Source organism: Lutra lutra, chromosome 1 (genome assembly GCF_902655055.1).
Source record: "Lutra lutra chromosome 1, mLutLut1.2, whole genome shotgun sequence".
NCBI lineage: Eukaryota > Metazoa > Chordata > Mammalia > Carnivora > Mustelidae > Lutra > Lutra lutra.
In genome coordinates, this window is record NC_062278.1 from 156,811,060 (window position 1) to 156,830,654 (window position 19,595).

At 44.6% G+C, this 19,595-nt stretch overlaps 1 protein-coding gene across 3 annotated transcripts in view; it reads right to left on the reverse strand.

Moving 5' to 3' along the window:
* Positions 1-8,189: 8,189 nt before the first annotated feature.
* STAC (SH3 and cysteine rich domain) overlaps positions 8,190-19,595 on the reverse strand; it is a 151,901-nt gene continuing 140,495 nt past the window's right edge. The window contains exons 11-12 of one of the 3 annotated variants that reach the window (XM_047741168.1): positions 15,886-15,932; positions 8,190-9,596 (exon numbers count right to left, since the gene is read on the reverse strand). In XM_047741168.1, the coding sequence (XP_047597124.1) occupies positions 15,888-15,932 (45 nt within the window). In that variant the 3' untranslated portion in view covers positions 8,190-9,596; positions 15,886-15,887. Of the gene's footprint in view, positions 9,597-15,261; positions 15,485-15,885; positions 15,933-19,595 lie in introns of those variants that run through there. The other 2 variants (XM_047741177.1, XM_047741160.1) reach the window with 2 other exon arrangements.

The window sequence follows — 19,595 nt, forward strand, 5'->3', positions numbered from 1 at the left end:
AGACCTCCTCTGTACACTCAATACAGGGCTGTGGAGGCAGCCCTGTGAACAAGTGCCCTTTGAGTTGTCTGGAGGTGGTGACTGATCAGCAACACAACACACTTACCTTGTGACTGGGGCTGCAGCTGCCTTCCCTGCCAAGGGACGGGACAAAACCCAGGCTCTAGTCCAGGTCTCCACTTTGGTCTCTATCTTGGTGGCGTTTTCTGACTAATCCAACCTGCTAGGCAGAGGTCATGGTCATCCAGTGTCATGTCTCAGATATGCTAAGAGGTGAGGCAGTGGGCTGGTCATGACGGACAGGCTGGGGAAGAGTAATGACTCCATGGTATCCTGAACTACCACAAAGAGAGTGTTTTCCTTTTCCAGGGTGAACCAGCCTAGCGTTCTGCCCTCAAGGGGTGTAGAGTTTATTTACTGAAATAAACTTTAAAATTTACCAACAGTTGAATGAGACGGGATGGATGCCAATCAAGTGGATCTGGTCAGGGCTGTGCAGTTTCAGGAGTAGTGAGGTTGGTTTGGGGCCATCGGAGAAGACTCCACTGTAGGGGTTGCTCTTGCTTCTGTAGACTGAGATGGGTTTGGGGACGGGCTGGAGGGGTGGAGAGCCACTGGGGGGTTTTGAGGAGGGAAGCAACAGGATCAAAGTGATGTGTTAGGAAGATGATTCTGGCTTTGAGATTGCCTCTGAAGAAGAACCACCATCAAAAAAGTCTTTGCAATGGTGGAGGAGCTGTGAACACAGGATGCCAGGATGAAGCTACCAAGCAGGCTGGCTCACCTTGCTGCATGGCCATGGGTCCCTTGTTGTTGCCCTATATGGCTCCAGGCTCTGCCACTCAGGCATGGGCCTCCCTCATCTGTAGATGTGTCTTCCTTTCCATTTCACCTCTCCCAGCACCAATTCTGTTTTCATCCAACTTTACAGAATATTGGTATCACCCACATTTTATGATGTCTCATAACCCTCCTAGGATTTTTCCATCTGCCTGACTCACCCCAATTGTGTTATATTCTTATTTTCCACAATTCCATTTTTGATTAGACATCTCCTTTCCTCATGCTTTATAAATTACTTATTACTGCATTCAAGATTGATCTGTCTTGAGATATAAAGTGCATTTGAAAAACAAATCAGAGCTGTGAGTGAAGTTTCCATCATCTAACCATCTCCTTATCAAGGCAAACTCGCCTTTGCTCCTGTTACCTCCTTATCACAGAAAGCCTGAGGTCACTGAGACCAAAATCCACCCTTCCCCTCTGGGTGATAGAAACTGGGAGGGGGGTAAATCCTTCACATTCATCTCCTGATGCTATGAAATTTACAACATACAAGAGAGGTATTATTTCCTTAAGGAGGCTGGATTTTTTTCTGGCAGGACTGAATCTGGGGTAATGGTGGTGATGCGGACTGTGGAGGAGGAAGGGATTGAAGTCAGCTGCAAGAAAAGAGAGGTCCGGGGTGCCTCTTCCAGAGGTCTGGACAATGAGACTCTGCTTCATGTGTAAAAAACGGGTAAGGAAAAGCTTTGAAACCAACTAACTGGATCAAAGAATCTGTAACTGCTTAAATCTGTATCACAGCATAATATTAATTAAATCTGAGAGTGTGTGTGTGTGTGTGTGTGTGTGTGTGTGTGTGTGTACATGCACACACTCTTGGATGCACTCTTACTGGCCAAACTAAGCCATCTTTTTTACTTTTCTCATCCCCAGAGGTTAGTTCAGTCTGTTACTATCCAGGAAAGGCAATAATAGCTTCCCACACTGGTTGAGTGTTACTACCTTCTCATTGCATTTTTCCTATTCTCTTTGGTTGGCTTTTTCTGAGTTTTGGTAGCTCTTTCTTTGTTCCTGATCTGTGTTTGCAGTCTTTGGTCCCCCTTGGCAATGTTCTTAAGGTGCAACAATGACATTCAGTTAGATTTCCCCCATCTTTACTCCACCTTCTCCAGTGGCAGTGTGATGTCATAGGTTTCCTATCGGTGCTGAAACAGGTGATGCAAACTTAGAGGATTAAACAATACAAAGTTATTATTTTACAGTGTGGACGCTGAAAGTCCTCAGTGGGTCTTATTGGAGTAGGGTCCAATGGCTCTCTTCTTTAAGTTCAAGGAGGCTCAGTGGGGGTCCAGCTTGCAGGCTCCAGGAGCAAAAGTAAAGTGTTATAGCTATTGGGATCTACTTTTTCTAAAAGTCAGGTTAATATCAATCTGTTGTTACTTCAGCTCATTCCTGAAGGTCTCATACTCTTAGGGCTTGTAAAGAATTTCTTTCCTCTGCCAACACAGATCTTGCCCGTGGAATTCTGAGAAATATAGCAAACAAGGCTCTTCTCCTTTGCTGGTGAGCCTTTAGTTCCTGCTGCTGCTCCGTCCCCACCCTACAGAGTGCCCCAACTGGAATCTCATCTGTTCCAGCTCCTTCCCTTCTGGCCAAGTCCTGGTGCACTAACTGACCCAATGCCCTTTGCACAGAGTACATGATACTCCTTGGATGGCTGATCCTCCTGGGTTCAAGGTAACATTTCCTGGTCCCCAGAGCCCACAGTTTTCTTTATTTCGAGCACTGGCTCAAAAGGACTTCCTTTGCACTGCTTCATTGTGTTGAATTTTATGGTTTTAATATCACATGTCTGTAAGAGTTACGGATTCTATAAAACCGATTTCTGAATACTTAAGATTTTACCTTTTCTTTCCTGTGATCAAAAGAGGAAAAAGCAACTACAGCACTAGGGCAAGCGGTTTCATTGTCTTTCTATAGCAAGAAGACTCCTGTGAGGTTCATCATGTATATGGTGGAAATCTGGCCCGAATCACAGGACCCGTGATTAAAAAAAAAAAAAAAAATCCTTGTTTCCCCTGTTGTGAAAAGTCCCTATTATGTTCCCATTTTGAAGACGTTTTAAACGTTATTATTTTCTGAAATATTTTTCCTAAGGTCCTAGACATCAAGATTGATGTGGGATGGATGAGGTTTTACCTGATGGCTTTCTCTCCTTGGGGCATTTCTCTGGAGATGAGATCAAGAACATAAATGCTCTTTGGGACAAGAGGTGGCATAGATGAATAAGCAGCCTCCTCCTTCTATCACCACATGTGCTCACCCAACCCTCTTCCCTCCTCCTTACCAGCTTCCCTCTCTCCCACCCAATTTCCTACTAATACTGCTAATATTGCACAAACGTGCTACACTAGAGCCTGAAGGGAACATGCTGCTGGAGACATACTAAAAAGTTAAAAAGAATTGGCTCACTTTTATAACATATTGCTTCACCTGAGAAAATTAGTAAAAGAAAATCTTATTTAGAATGGTGTTGGGAGGTCATCAGGGAAAGCCGTCATGCCCTACGCTCCTCATCAGTCGCAGCCCCAACAGGAAGAGCCAGAATCTTGCACCTGGATGCTACCATAGTATCCCAGCAAGAGGAAGGCTTCCTCCTACCCCCCTTACCCCCCAACACCACCTTCCTCTATAGAAGAGCAGTGTGTGTGTGTGTGTGTGTGTGTGTGTACGCGCGCGCGTGTGTGCGTGCGTGCTGTAGCTTGCTTGTCTGGGGTTGCAATTCTCTGCTGTTTCCGAATAAATCCATTTTTGATGGTAAAATACCTGGCAGTTTTACTCTTTAAGGTTAACCCAACTTATCTCCGCAAAATGTCCTCTTCCTTCATCATCCATAAATTCTAGTGGAACTAGAGTGCTTCAATTATTGGTAAGTTATAAAAGAGAGGGCTGAAAAGCAGCTTTAGCATTTTCAGTCTAAAATCACCTTTTGGAAAGCCAGGACGTTTTTGGCATGAGAGGTTTGAACTTTTATAGACCCTGGTCCTGATGGAAGCAGCATAGTTGCAGCATATTCTTGTGGTTCACTGTTCTTCCTCTATTGTAGCACTAATTATACATTTTCAGTATTACTTGTTTGACGACAGTCGTTCCCGGTAGACTCCAACAAGTATTTGTTGAGTTCACTGCAAAAAGGACAACCATCTAATGACTGAAGAAACATGCGAATTTGAAACCGGCAGCTTGTGACTCACCATGTTGGGATTTAGACTCCTAGGTATGAATACATTTCATCAGTTTATGAGGTGAATTCCACCCTTCCCGGTCCCGTGGGTGGCACACACTGGAGAGGTTATTAGGTCTTAGCCCAATAGTGACTGCTGATTTCACTGTAATTTTTTTTTTTCTAGCAAAACTCTTTGACCCAATATTAAAGTTTTCCAAGAATATTTTTAGAACCTCTTCACTCAAAAGTGGGTCCTTTACAGTTTACCCCAGGGAGTTAAAGATAATATTTACTTAAGAACTGACTTCAGTGACTCAACCTACGTGTAAAAGGGGAAGCTGTGGTGAAGAGCATTTCCTCCCTCCAAGGGCTGGCACCAAACAAGATGTCTCTTGTTTCAGTCTATTGTTGCTTGCTCTTGACTTCCTTGTCTTTGAGAGAGCATATTAGTAAACATAAATGAGAACACAGATGACCTGAACACTTTAAGTGTTTAGTAGATACATATTAAACTTTATATACTGCACATGTGACTTCTCTTTTTTACCAGTATCCATTGGACATTTCTAAAGATTACTCATGTATTAGAGCACAAAATGCCAATTGATTTCCTCAAAGCAGGAACCCTGTGGATCATATTTTTTTTTTACCACAATGCATAACTAATCACACACACACTAAATAAAAATCTAAGAGAAAAAAAATCAAAACTCTAATTACAAAGTATTTAGAAATGAATGAAAATGGGGACACTTTCATATGGTCAAACCTGAACTCAGAGGAAAAGTCATAACCTTGGGTGATTTTTTTTTTAATCTTAGTAAAGAATGAAAGTAAACTAAGCAAACCCTTTTTAGGAAACTTGTTTAAAAGGAGAAGTTAAAGAAAAATACTGCCATGATAAAAACAGATGGGGTCTAGTGTAACCCGAGAACTTGAGTAAATGAGGCCAATGGAGGAAATCTAAAGAGATTCCACCATTTTTCTTGGAAATAGGTATTGTACTTTCCCAGGATGTATTTTCAGGATTTCAGTACACCCTAACTTGCATGAAAACAGGAAAGATGTTCAACAGCTGTTTAAACTTAATGGTGAGATGATAAAAAAGTCTGCTACTTTTTCATTTTTAAAAAGGAACTATAAAGTAAATTGCTATTATCTTGTTCATGTTTTGAGGTGCAGTTAATTACATTTCTATTACCCAGGGGAAGATTGAGGACTATTTAAAACTCTTTATTGGAAGCTAAGAAAAAAACACATGTTCTAAGGGTCAAAAACACCAGGTGTTCTACAAAACACACAACAGAATAACAACGCAGAAAAATCTAAGAGACCATTTTCAGGATATCATTAAACCAGTTTTAATTTTTTTTTTTGTCCAAGTTGTTAGTAAGGATTTTTGTTTTGTGTTAAAGCTGTGGAACACACCTGCTCACTCGGTTTCCTGGGGAGGCTATTTTGGGCAATGCTAAACTTTCTTTTACTCCCAGTTTTATACCAGCCTACGCCCTGCTGGTCAGTACTTGCTGAAGCCATTAGAACATGAGAAAGCTGATCTTCTTCCTGAGCTTTTTACCTCTTGGGGACACAGATCCCACTTTCTCCTACTCCTTAAATACTGATTCCAGAGTAGATTGTCTTTCAGCCTCCATTTTTACTATGATTATGCACTTTTGTCCTTTTCAGTATTTCCTGGGTATCTTAGTGAGATATAGGAAGAGAGAGAAGGTATTAGATGGATCCAATATTATATAAGAATTCTCTACCACCGCATTTTCCAAACTATGTGCCTCGGAATAGTCAACCCTAATAGGTGTTCCATGGATCTAAATCTCCTTTTATAGGGATGCCTGGGTGCCTGGGTGGCTCAGTTGGTTAGGCATCTGCCTTTGGCTCAGGTCACTCTCCCAGGGTCATAGGATCAAGTCCTGCATTGGGCTTCTTGCTCAGCAGGGAGCCAGCTTCTCCCTCTGCCTCTCTCTCTCTTTCTCTGTCTCTGACAAATAAAAGTCTTAAAAAAAATAAATCCCCTTTTACAGATTTAATTTGAAAATTCAGAAATTAAAGTCTATGGGAAGTCCTGAGTAAAGAAGCCTGGTTTATTTTATTTAAATCTAAGCTATTTGAGCACACAACAGTTTTTTTTTCATAGCTGGCTGGGCCTGGTTCTAGGCTAAGGCCAACCAGGTTTCCTTCCCGACCCTCCTCTCCTTGGAGTAACCAGTGACCTGGACCAGCTTTTGGACCTTCATGCTGCTTTTTGACCTTTTAACAGTATTCGGCACCAGACTGTTTACATGTACTGTGATCTTCCCATTGATTTTATTTTTCTTCCTTTAATAAAAAGAACATTAGTTCTAATAAGCGCCTACCACGTACCATCTCACTGGTTGTTTTAAAAATATAACCCAGATGCTGGACTCTTCTTCTCAACGGGAGTGTGTGTGTATGTGTGTTTGGTGTGTAGAGGTGAGGAGGAAGGTGCTCTGTGAAATCAACCTTACTAGCAGTCAGTTGAACATCTATACATGGGCTCTCTTTGCCCGCCATGGCCCACACTAAATGTGTCTTGGTTGTCTGCTAGTGATGGGGTAAAACAAGTTGTATTCTTTACCTCCTGAGACCCTGAGGAAGCTTTAATCAGTTCTTCACTTCCAATCCATCTTGATAGAATCCAAGTCCTACGGCACTGCTGGTGGGGCACAGGGCACAGCATCGTCCCTGGTTCAGTTAGATATGCGCCCTCCCTTAGCTGCAGGCAGGGGCAGGAGGTGAGGGGGCATCAGGCTGTTTTCTCACACTATGAAGAATATACCCTCTGGCCTCCCTTTTTTTCTTCATATTAGCACTTCCTCTCCATCCCTGCCCCCTCTCTAGAATCTGTCTCCCCTTCATCTCATCCCCATTCCTAAACTCTGGATCTTCTCCCAGCCATTTCCTGAGTCTTGGAAGCCTTCAGGACTTTGGTAGGTCACGGCTGTCCTTGTTCTTGTCATTTCAGCAGACAGGTAGGAAGAGAATAACTGCTGTGGGTCCTCAAGTCTGTGTGTGTGTGTGTGTGTGTGTGTGTGTGTGAAAATATCCGCAGCAACCTGCACTGAGGACCAGCCTTGTCTCTGCTATCTGCATGACCTGAGATCTTTCAGGAATGCTAGCTATCTTGCATTGGGAGGGCTCATTGTCCACTAATACTTGATGTATGTCAAAACTTTTGGGCCTCATTGTGCAGAAGGTGTGTTTTTTCCTCCTTTCTAACATTGGCTCAAATTATGAGTCCCTGCTCGTGACATGTTTCTGTAAAACAAATCACTCCAAAACTTAATGACTTAAAAACCACCAAATCATATTTATTTTGTTTGCAAAGTTATCACTTGGGCAGGCCCAGCAGGGATGGCTGCTGTTCTGTGATGTCCGGGATCCCAGCTGCAGACACATGTGGTCTGTCCATTCCACCTTTCCCCCATGGTGGTCTCAGAGTAGGTGGCTCAGGGTTCCAAGGGCGAATGTTCCCAGAGAGCAAGGCAGAAGCTGCAAGGACTTCTTTGGCCTAGCCTCAGATGTCATGCAGTATGACTTCTGCTGTATCTTATTGGCCATATAAGACCAGTACTGATTCAATGTGGGAGTGGGCTATACAAAGGCGAGACTATTAGGACGCAGGGACCACCTTGCTGGCTGGCTACAGCAGCCCCCTTCTATTCAGTTTCCAAAGGCAAACTGACTTTTTATTGCAAGTTAAATTTGTCTAGGATCTGACACCACTGTACCCAAAGGCTTCCATGGATACACAACAGAAAGAAGAGATCAGGACACACGGTTTCTATGCTCCTTCCAGCCACTGTGTTGTCTTTATTCAATGGAGTACTGAATTAGAGGCAGAGAGGGTTTGTCCTCTGGTATTCCATTTTAGAGAATGGCAGTCATACTATCCGCCCTGGCTCTTGGAGAACCCATCTTGGCTCTGTATACTTAGTTTTTCAGGTTGTACCAGAGAGGGAGGAAATTCTGGATGCTGGCTTTAAAATGATAGTAAGGCATCCAGACTGCTCTGAAACCAGCAGCTCCCCCCTCTCAGCTCCCATCATCATGCTGACCAGTAACAAAAGAAATAAGTGGAGACTACGAATACCAGGGTGTGGGAAATAATGCTTACATGCTTAAGATACACCCACTTAGGTCTTTTAAAAACCAATTGTTCTAAAGCTTTTATTGCTCTGTCACAAAATAGATGGAGCAGACATTGATTCCAAGGTCATTGTGAATTGACGTTTAACCATATTAATAAGTAATGCAAGTTTGACTGCTAGGAGGAGGCTTGCGGGGGAAGGCATCACAGTATACTGAATGCTTGTAAACATTAGTACAAGTATAGAGTAAGAGAGACTCCCCTACTAATGCTAAATAGGACCCAAGTTCCTCGCTTTCTGAGGGATGAAGCACTAAGGATTCGTCTCCATGTTACGTCTGCTAGGGTATAATAGACTGCCCTAAAGAAGAATGGATTCTGATTTGGCTACTTGTCTCAAGATGATATTGGTTCTCCTCCATGTTTCTGGTTCTTTGGAAGGTGGGCTCAGCCTCCAAAAGGGGGCCCTCCAGGATGGCCTGACAGAAAATGCTGCCCCCAGTACCAAGGACATGAAATGAAAAGGGCTCATCGCTGAGACTTTTTGCCCCATTCTCTTCCCCAGGTTCACCTCCACAGAGAATGCTTTCCTAACCGAAGGGGCTGCATAATCTGCAGTAAATCGGGCTCTCTGCCCCACCTTACTCCCACTTTGCTCTCTGTACCTGTGCCTTGTGTCCTTCTCTGTCACCTCTGCCAGTAACCAGAACAGCAGCAGTGACTGCCTATTGGTCACCTTTGGGCAGATCAGGTCCTGGTGGCTAGTGCCACTAGCTCAGCCCTCCCACCTCACAGCACCTCCAGGACTCCATCGGAGGACAGAAGAGACAGTGCAATCACAAGGCGAGGGGGGCTACGGGGAGCCCTGGCATGTTGGGAGCTGGGGATCAGGACTTCCTGATGCTCTGCAGAGAGACCGCAAATGCGATGATGCAGAGGGGCCAGTGCTGGGGACACATGTCTGGAACCAGAATCACACTCGGCCGTGGGGATCCCAGCCTCGCACTGGGCCCACACTGTAGGGTGGAGCACCCTCCAGCAGTCTAACTTAAATCACATGGACGGGGACTAGGTGAGTCCTCAGGGACAGCTGTGGCTGCCACCCTGCCTCGGCTGCCGCCTGCGTGGCGCTCAGCTCCCCACCTTGGGCAGCCTTGCCCTCACCTTGGGCAGCCTGGCAATGCTATGAGATACACCCTCTGTCTGTGGCTGATACCCCAGTCTCAGACCCATGAGTCTTGTCTCACTGTTTCCCAGGGGGGAGGGTGGGTCAGTGTGGCAGCTCCTCTGCGTGGACACAGTGTGAGATGAGGCATCGCAGCAGAGCCGGGCCACTGCCAAAGCAGGAGGGGCCAACAATCAGATGTTTTCTAGGACATCCAGGGGGACAAGGCCTCTCTTCTTTCCACTGAGGACTCTGATAAAGCCATCTTGCTCTTCTTCGGAAGTCACGCAGATCTGAATGCCAAGGAAGGAGATACATCAAAGTGTCAACAAGGAAGAAATTAGGAGCTGCTTGAATCACAGGGGACTGAGGCCAGGAGCACCAAATTGGAAAAGGGAGAGCAGTTTCAAATAGTGGGGTGTTGGAGGGGGGAGACTGGCTCTGTAAGGAAAAGGTTGAATAAATATTGGGCAGAACCTGGGTTTGGAAATAGGCCTAGGTGCTGAATGTTTTCTGAGTTTTAGGAATGAAGTTTTACAAATGAGGATCAATAAAATGGGGTTAATCAGATTGTGTCCCCCTAAAGAGTCACTGTGAGGACAGAACGATATAATGCTCACAAGAGAACCTAGCATGTGGCACGCAATGAGTCCTCAATACTTTATTTTAAAGATACAGACTAATAGCTACCATTCAGCAGGCTCCTGTCATGTGTTTGGAAATTTATACATATGATAACAGGAAGTCAAAGGAAGCTATTCCATTCCTGGCCCCTAGCAAAGCAAACAGATGCTAACACCTCCCCTTGCCCAGCTGTGTGGGACTGAACAAGAAAGTGGTTAAAAATCTGTTTGTATGCCCTTGTCATCATCACTGCCATTTACCACTGAAAGGCTGAAGGGTGGAGAGAGTCAGATGGAAATAAGAAGTTTTTGCAAAGTGCTGTGAGTTTCACCCACCTGACCTGCTTCCATGCATGGTAGGTTAGAGTCCCTAGAAACAGAGCCTGAGGCGTGAATCCTTGCGAAGTGGCTTGTTGAGGGTGTGCTCTCAGGAGGTGGGAAGTGAGGGAAGCAGGGGGGAGGGGAAGGAGCTGAGCAAGGATGAGGACTCAGTTGGAGGTGAGCCTCAGGCTGATCCCACAGGGAGCTCTGGAGTATGAAGTGGGCCGAGGAGTGGTCCCACCTTGAGGCAAGGGGTCTGGCTTCTTGGGCCCCATTTCAGTCATTGGCCACTGGCTGACTTGGGTGTGAGAGGTGTGACCTGTCAGGTGAGGCAGCTCTTGGTCCACAGAAGGGCAGTAGCTGGCTAAGGGACAGCTGTGAGTTGTCCATCAACACAGCAACCAGGAGATGGGTACACCCACCTAGTGAGGGGGTTGGGAAAAGAGCTGAGCTTTATTTGTGACTCCCAGTGCTTAGGACATACAAAGGACTGGTTTCTGGTTCAAGTTTCAGAAACCTAACTCTATGATAAACTTGACTGGAAAGAAGCTCAGATGTGGAAGTAAAGAGGAGTTGATCTGTAAGAACAGAAGATGTGGTGACTGTTTCCTGAAAGCCAGAAGTGAGCTGTGAGAAAGAAATAGCCTTGGGGCCATGTTAGATCCTGCTAGAACATGATGGGCAAGGTGGCTGCCAAAGGGAAAGTGAACCATCTGATTTTCAAAAGCCAAGACCTGTCATTACCCATGCCAGAAACACCACAGACAAGGGACCCTAGTGATGGGCAGGGAGTATATGTCTTAAAAAGAACCCATAAAAATGCCTTGAGAGCACGATTTACCTTTAATACCATGACAAAGACAGAATTTTCTTCATTGTTGAAATATGCCCGAAATTCAACAATCCTTACTATTAGACTGACCAATCCACATCAGTGAAAAACTTTAAACTTGCTCCCTTGTGCAGATTTGTTCTAGATGCTTATTTAAAAATTTCCAGTTGAAATATTTAAATAAAGAAATGAACATGAAAATAGTTTGATGATGTATATACACACAGATGTTGTATCATGTTGATGTCAAATATGGAGAACACTGGACAAGAAATCAGAAAATGGAAATTATGGCCAGAGCTCAGAGCCTTACGCCATTAGCCCAAGTCATAAAACAAACAAACAAAAAAATGACTGCGGTCTGGGGTCTCCATTAGTTTTTTGGGTCATTTTTACAATTTTCCTGATTTACATTAGTAGTAAATTTCAGTCTCTCTAGCAAAAGCCCACTGACAGTTCAGATGCATGTCCATATATACCCCAAACCTTTATCTTCCCTTTTTCTCTCTCAAGATTTCAGTGTGGAAGAGAAACAGTGCTTGGTAGAGGCAATGGAAGAGTTGTTTGAAGGTGTCTCAAAAATAGGAGGCCAAGATGCACAAATGTTTGTACTTTGTTGCATGTACTTATTTCTTCTGCATCTCCTAGCTGGCATCCCTGCAGTGATTTGATTTGGGGAGACCTTCCATAGGACGAGGAGTTCTGTAACCACCATGCACTGCTTGAACAGTCTTGGGGGTAGACAAAGGGGAAACAGATGAAGAAGCTAAAGGAAGTCGAAAAAGATGAATGCAAAGGGTTGAAAATAGGTTTCAGCAGCTTGTACTCTTCCTAGAAATGAAGGGTCTAGGATTTAAATTTCTGATGGTGCAAATACATAGCTCTCCAGGCTTGAAAACCTGCCATTTTAGGAAGCGATAAAAAGGTTGGAAACATTTCCTTTCAAGATGAAGTGGAAAGATGAGCCCAGAAGATTATGGGTAGAGAGGGTGGGAGGTGAGGGAGAGGCAGAGGAACTCCTTTGCTTCGCAGGGCCACAAATAGGGTGACCAACTTGTCTTGGTTTGCCTGGGATGTTCTCAGTCTTCGCACTGAAAAGTCCCACATCCAAGGAAATTCCTCAGCCCCAGATAAAGTAGACAGTTGATTATGCCAGCAAATGTTTTACTGGCCAGGCCATGTGAGAGGTATCTCCAAGTTGTCTGAGGTACCTTGATTCCCTACTTTCTGTATTCATGCATTCATTCATTCATTCACTCACTCACTCATTTTCCAAGTTTTTATTGAGAGGCCACTATGTGCTAGCTACCACTCCAGAAGCTGGGAAATAAAGGCAGATGCCTGATCTCATGTAGCTTGTTGGGCAGAATTGGAAGGAGAGACATTTTGCGAGTAATTACATGTGTGATGAGTGCAAGGGCCTTGTGTGTTTTAATCCCCAATTATTTAGTAAACTGACAATATAAATCATTAACCATTTTTGAATGAACTCATGATGAAAAGGGTCCCTTTGCTGACCTTCTGACCTCTTTGACTGGATGGAACTGGGGCACTGGCCAACCACTGAAAAAACATCACCAACAGGAATTAATTCACTTAGGATTCACCTGAGTCGTGGGAGGTACACATGGACAAGAGAACAAAAATCAGGGCTCTGCCAAATGGGAAAAAGGCAGAGATGATTACTGGTACCAACCAACAGTTGGGTGTTAGACGATTTTCAGTAGAGGAAGGAGATGTCCAGATTTATATAAACTGGTTCTTTTTCCTCTCCTGTCCTCTCCTCTCCCTTCTTCTCCTCTTGTTATCTGATATCCTTTTTCCCTCTCTCACTTCCTCCCTCTTTCTCTCTCTTCCTTCCTTCCTCTCTCCCTCCTACTCTCTTGCCAGCCAGACTTCTGAAGACTGGACTATTTCCTTTCTACTGCTGACAAATCCTGGCCTGTCCACTCTGCTTGCTGACAGCATTGCCGACTGCCTGGTGGATACCATGTGTGCAGAAGGGATGGTCTGGGAATCTCAGTACCGAGGTGAGTACAGCACATATAGAGCACTAGCACCCACCATACTCAACAGAGCATCTCCAGTAGCCTAGTGCTTACTTATACATGCAGCCGGGATACTGCCAGCCCCTGGGCATCACTCAGACTTTGCATTCCTTAATTAATTAATTTTTTTTTGAGAGATGAGGGAGCATGCATGCACTTGTGGGTGGTGGGGGGCAGGGAGCAGCAGAGGAGAGAGAGATTCCTCACTGAGCGTGGAGCCCTACGACAGCTCCAATCCCAGGACCCTGAGATCGTGACCTGAGATTGTGACCTGAGCTGACCTGAGTCAGCTACTCTACTGATTGAGATACTCAGCCATCCCACTTAGTGTTTGTTATTAATGATAACCCCATTCACCCATATTTTTGCTCTGGTTTCTGTGTTTATGGCTTTACCACTCTCCTCCTCTCACTCCCCCTACTCCTATGGGAGTAGACTAGATTTTTCCCCATTTTTGTCTCTACTTGATATCTTGTTGTTGACCCACTCCCTAGCCCTCTGCTTCTTCTCCTATGTTGTCTCTAATTCTGCTCCCTGCCAGTTAAGTGCCCCTCTTGGCTCAGTCCCTTCATGGTCTTGCCTGGCTTAAGTCCTACAATCTAACCCACTTTGGGGGAGCACATCTGCTAATAACAGCTAAGGTTTCCCTGGCTTTGCCTCAACTCATTAACATTCAACTGGGCTGCAACTTAAAACAGATGAGCAGTCATTTTATTTGAAAGGATTGCTTGCCTCGCGCTCTGGACTCAGTTTTCCCTCAAAATACCTATGAGAAGATAGGGAGTAGAGGGTGGAATGTCCTGAGCACTGGGATTGGCAGCCATTTGGAGACTGATAGGCACTTCTCTACAACCACTGAATTGTAGAGAACTCAGTTGATGCCTGAAGCAAGTTGTACTGTTGGATTTAGGATGAATATTCAAGGTTGAAAGATAGTTCCTCCTCCAAGGTCTTCCCAGGCCACAGAGATTCTGCAACTCCCCTGAGCAGAAAGCTGGGCAGCCACTTTTCCCTTACACTACAGGCTCCACTTTCTAATGTGGTCAAAATACATCTTTTCCTTCTCCTAATTAATACCTCTCTTTCTACATTTATTGATCCATTTATTGGTGTGGTCCTCCAAGAAGAGGAAATGACAGGAAGTAGGAGCACATTAGGTGACACCAGTGTCTCCTGGGAGGTGAGACCTCTTCAGATAAAACAGTGGGTGGGAATGGAGACAGAAAGACCACGGGGTCTTGCATGAAGGAGGAGGTAGCTTTGCACGTGTTCCAGAGCTGAGAATGTTGAGGAAAAAAGCATGGCAGTAGCAAATCCTAACTTGACCCTGCAGACCAACATTGGATAAAGGCTCTTAGATAACAGAAGTTAGTGTAAGAGCCATGCATAATTACCTGCTCCCCCAGCTGAGGATACCTGAAAACTCGTGACTGAGCACTGAGTTGGATCAACTCTGGTCCACTCATCTTTCAGCTGGGAACCCTTCACTCTGCACCAATCACTCCTTGTTCTAGGATAAGTAAATCATTTGCATCAGACACTGTTGGTTAATGTCAGTGGTGTTAATCTGTTCTTTTCCCATGCAGCGGAGCCCTGACTTTTGTTCTGTTGTCCATCCTTACCCTACATGACTTGGGTGAATCCTAATTGTCCGAATCTGTTTTGATTCTCCTTGCTAGTGATTCCCATGGGACCCTGTTCTAGTTAATGAAACAGCATGGGGAGTTCTGAGGTAGTGTGTTTTCCTCTTAAAAGAGATATATTAAGAAGAAAATTTCTTTCTTCTTCTGGAGGGGATTCTTGGGGTGGCTGCAGCCATCTGTGACCATTAGAAAGGGTGGCTAATATTTCAAAGATGGCAGAGCATCAGGCTGGAAGAATCTAGATCCCTGACCATGGCATTAAGCTGTTGGATTATGAATCCCAGAACTTCCCTGTATCCAGGCCTCTCATTATGTGAGTAAAATCCACCTTATGAGGTTGACTCAATTTGAGTAACCTGAGATGTGTAACAGCTTCTGCTGTTTAACAAATTACCACAAACTCAGTGCCTTTAAACAAACCAGTTTATTACATTAGATTTCTGTAGGTCTGGTGTCTGGTGGGCTTGGCTGGTTTTCTCTGCTCTGGGATTCATAAAGCCAAAATCAATGAGTCAACAGGGCTTATTCTTTTCCCCTGCTTCCTTACTTCTTTTTCTCTAAGAGAGGATTAATTCCAGGCTCATTTAGGCTGTTGAATCCAGTTCCTTGAGGTTGTAGGACTGAAGTCCAGTCTTGGTTGCCTTGCTGAGTCAGGGATCATCCTCAGTTTCTAGAGGCTGCCTGCAGTCCTTGACTTGTAGTCCCTTCCTGTATCTTGAGATCCAGTAAGTATGGGTTGAGTCCTTCTCACATTTAATCTCTCTCTGACCTACCCTTCTTCCCTCTCCTGCTATCTCTCTTTGACTCCAACTGGATATATCTCACTGCTTTTAAGGGCTCAAACTGGAGGGCCTTGCACACAAGGCCCTTGCAATTGATTGGAGCTAGCCAGCCCACACAATCCAGGACATCTCCCTATCACAAGGCCCATAATCTTAATCACATCTGTAAAGTCCCTTTTGCATGAAATCTGGATTAGTGTCCTATGGTTTCTGTAACAAATTATCACTAAATTGATGGCTTAAAATGACACAGAATTATCTTGCAGTTTGGGAAATTGGAAGTCCTTAAATGTGAAGGTGAAGGCTGGGCTGCCAGAGAATCTGTTTCCTTACCTTCAGCTTCTAAGAGGCATTCCCTGGCTCCTGGATCCTTCCTCCATCTGCAAGGTCAACAGCATAGCATCTTCAAATCTCTCTTTCTCTCTTTCTGACTTCAGCGTCTATCCTCACATTTACTTCTCTGACTCTGGCCCTCTTGTCTTCCTGTTCTAAGGAACTGTGATGACACTGGGCTCACCTGGATAATCCAGAATAATTTCCCATCTCACCATCCTTGACTTCACCACATCTGCAGAGTCCTTCTTGCCATGCGAGGTAACACATTCAGTTTTGGGGATTAGGACATGGGGCTGTTGTTCTGCCTACCACAAGGCGAAAGGATCAAAACTATTACTATCAAACATTTAAAAATACTGTAGGCAATACGTGCATATGTCTGAAAGAATAAGCTATTCTTGAATGCCACGGGTTGAAGGAAGACTCAGCCTTGACGTTTTAAGGAGAGAATCTCCAGGTGGAGAGAGGATGTGAAGAGAGGCAAAGTAAACATTCTGTGGGCAGAAGGGGGTTGGTGGAGAAGAAAACTCTACAGGCACTGCATATTCAGTTCAATCTATGTTAGAAGCAGTGGCAGACTGGATTGAAACTTTGGAATATTAAAGGAATTGGGGCACTATCTGAAAATGTTCTCTCAGGAGGAAGCGGAGAGTGATGGAGTGGAACTCAATCAAGAGGTTAAAACTATAGGGGATCATGGGGGAAGAGAGGAAAAATGAAACAAGACAAAACCAGAGAGGGAGACAAGCCATAAGAGACTCTTAATCACTGGAAACAAACTGAGGGTTGCTGGAGGGGAGAAGGATGGAGGGATGGAGTAAAGGGGTGATGGACATCAAGGAGTGCATGTGATGTAATGAGCACTGGATATTATATAAGACTGATGAATCACAGACCTGTACCCCTGAAACCAATAACATATGTTGGTAGAAATTGGCACACACTTTTTAGAAACAATTTGGTCATATGTATCAAGAACTGTAAAAATCTTTTATCTGTTTTTCTATAAATTCTAAAGTCTATCATAAGGATGTAATCAGGCCTTTTCAACCTGTACCCTAAAGTGAGCTGATTACCTACCAAAGAACTCCGATCACCCATGAAATCAGCCCGAGATCAGAATTACACACATCTGGATCTCTACAGGGGCAGAAGACGCCAGTGGGCTGGTAAAGCGGAGTGGGAAAGGCGGACTGATATCGGAAGATAAACAAAAGGGGGAGGGAGTCACCAGAGGTGACCGGTTGGAAAGTACTACCCCTAATACGAGCGAGAGTGCCCTGCGTCTGGGGACCAGCATTAACTTGGAGACTGGTTGAAAGCACTCCAAAAGAGCAAAAGATCTCAAGGGGGAAATTGTGGGAATTGGAGCGGCTAGGGATAGGGGCTTAAGTCCCCGGTCCCAGGACAGCCTCCCCTGGCACTGAGCCAGAGAGAGTGCAGTGGAGAAACCAGGTCTTGGTCCCTGGGCCGCCAGCGCGCCCCAGATTGTGTGGGGTCTGGCCCCTGTGAGGGGATGGGAGCCACGCCGGACGGCAGAACGTGTGAGCCCTGCTACAGAGCCTGAGATGCGCGCGCCCCTCATCCTCCCCTGAGAGAGGTACAAAGGCCCAGCCGGCGCTCTTTGACACGCGCCATTGTTTCAGAGCCTGAGACGCGTGACCCAAACTCTCTCCTGAGAGAGGTGCGCGAAGGCCCAGCCTGGTGCTTTCAGACCTGCGCCCTGTTCTCAGAGCCTGAGACGCGCGCACGACCCACAGCCTCCCCTGAGAGAGGTGCGCGCAAGCCGGGCGCTCTTAGACCCAGAAAGACCAGGAACTCCCAGCCCAGGCCGGCAGGAAAATCTCAGTGTGCGATCGCTGCTTGGAACCTCTCTGGTGGTCTGGAGCTGCCCAAACAGCTGCCACTGCTTTGGTTTTGGGTACAAGCAGAAGATCCTGCGTCCCCAGGGACCGTGACTCGGAACCTGCTCTGCCAGCGGCCAAGGGGGGATTTATATGGGCTCTGCAACACCCACAGAAGAACAGACTGAGGCTTCTCTCTGAGAGGGAGGGAGGTCAGGGTGCAGTTTGCTTTCCTCTAAACCTACAAAAACCAGCAAAAGCGGTCAAGGCGAGAGGAAAAAAAAAAAAAAAGTGAACAAACATAAAAACCTCCAGAGAACAAAAGCCTGAAATAACCAGTTTCTCAGAGCCCACCCCCCTTAAGGGGGACTGGAGGACTTAACTCAGGGAACATCATTGACTGAAAACCCACGTGGCAGGCCCCTCCCCAGAAAACCAACCAGGAAAGAAAAAAAAAAAAAGACTACAAGAGAACCACCACCACTACTTCATAGGACAACTTTTATTTTTAATTTGTTCCCACTATTCTGGCTCATTTTAAAAATATAGATAATTTTTAACCTATTTACCATCACAGCGAGCTGTCCAGTACATCAAATTCCATAATAACCTTCTAACCTGAACTTTTTGATACATACACCTGTGTTTTTCTTTTGCATTTCTATTTTTTGAATTTTTTAAAAATTTAGTTTAGTTTAGTCTAGTTTATTCCTTTTTTGTTTTTATTTTCTAATATTCATATAGAATTAAACTTCAAAGTAATTCCCCTTTCCCCAATCAATACTACCCCTATAGGTAAAACAATTTTTAATCCCCTTAGCCTAGGAAAATTGAGTCCTTTAACAAAGATATCAAAATACATCCAGGAAGAATCAAAACAACCTTCCTCGCCCACACTGAGAATTTATAACCACTCTCCCATCTTTTTCTTCCACCAGTGTTTCTGTGTTTTTGTGTTTGTCCTGATAGTATATAAATCTTACACTTGGGGTTCTTTTCGACAAGGTTCTTCCTTTATTTGCATATACATATATTTCTCTTGTTATATACTTTTATCAGTCTTTTTGTTTGTCTGTTTTTGTTTGTATACCTCATAAATCTTACCTTGGGGCCCATTTGGGCTGAACCTTCTCTTTCACCTTCCCTTTCTTTCCTGTCTCTCTCTCTCTCTTTTTTTTTTTTCTTTTTCTTTTCTTTTTTCTCTCATTTGGATGGGGAATCCTGATTGCTCAGAAGTGTTCCAGGGTACACCCAGACTGCACCATGGTTGATACAACCAGCTACATCTGTTCAGTCATCTCTCACCAAAATGACTAGGAGGAGGAATGCCCAACAGAAGAAAAATACAGAGGATGGACCTTCTGCAACAGAGCTAATGGCTATCAACATAGACAATATGTCGGAAAGAGAATTCAGTCTAACAATTATCCAGGCAATAGCTAGGTTGGAGAAAGCCATGGATGACCAAACGGAATTGATTAGGGCCAAGCTGAAAGCGACCAGACAGGATGTTCACAATGTTAGGGCAGAGCTAAAAGCTACCAGGGCTGAGGTTCATAATGCTCTCAATGAGTTCCAACCTAATCTAAATTCTCTCAAAGCTAGGGTAACTGAGACATAAGACAGAATTAGTGATCTGGAGGACAAACAGATAGAGAGAAAGGATCAAGAGGAAGCCTGGAACAAACAGCTTAGAAACCATGAAAACAGAATCAGGGAAATAAATGATGACATGAAACATTCCAACGTCAGAATTATTGGAATCCTTGAAGGGGAGGAGAAAGAAAGAAGTCTAGAAGATATAGTGGAACAAGTTCTTCATGAAAATTTTCCCAATCTCGTGAATTGAACCAGCGTTCATGT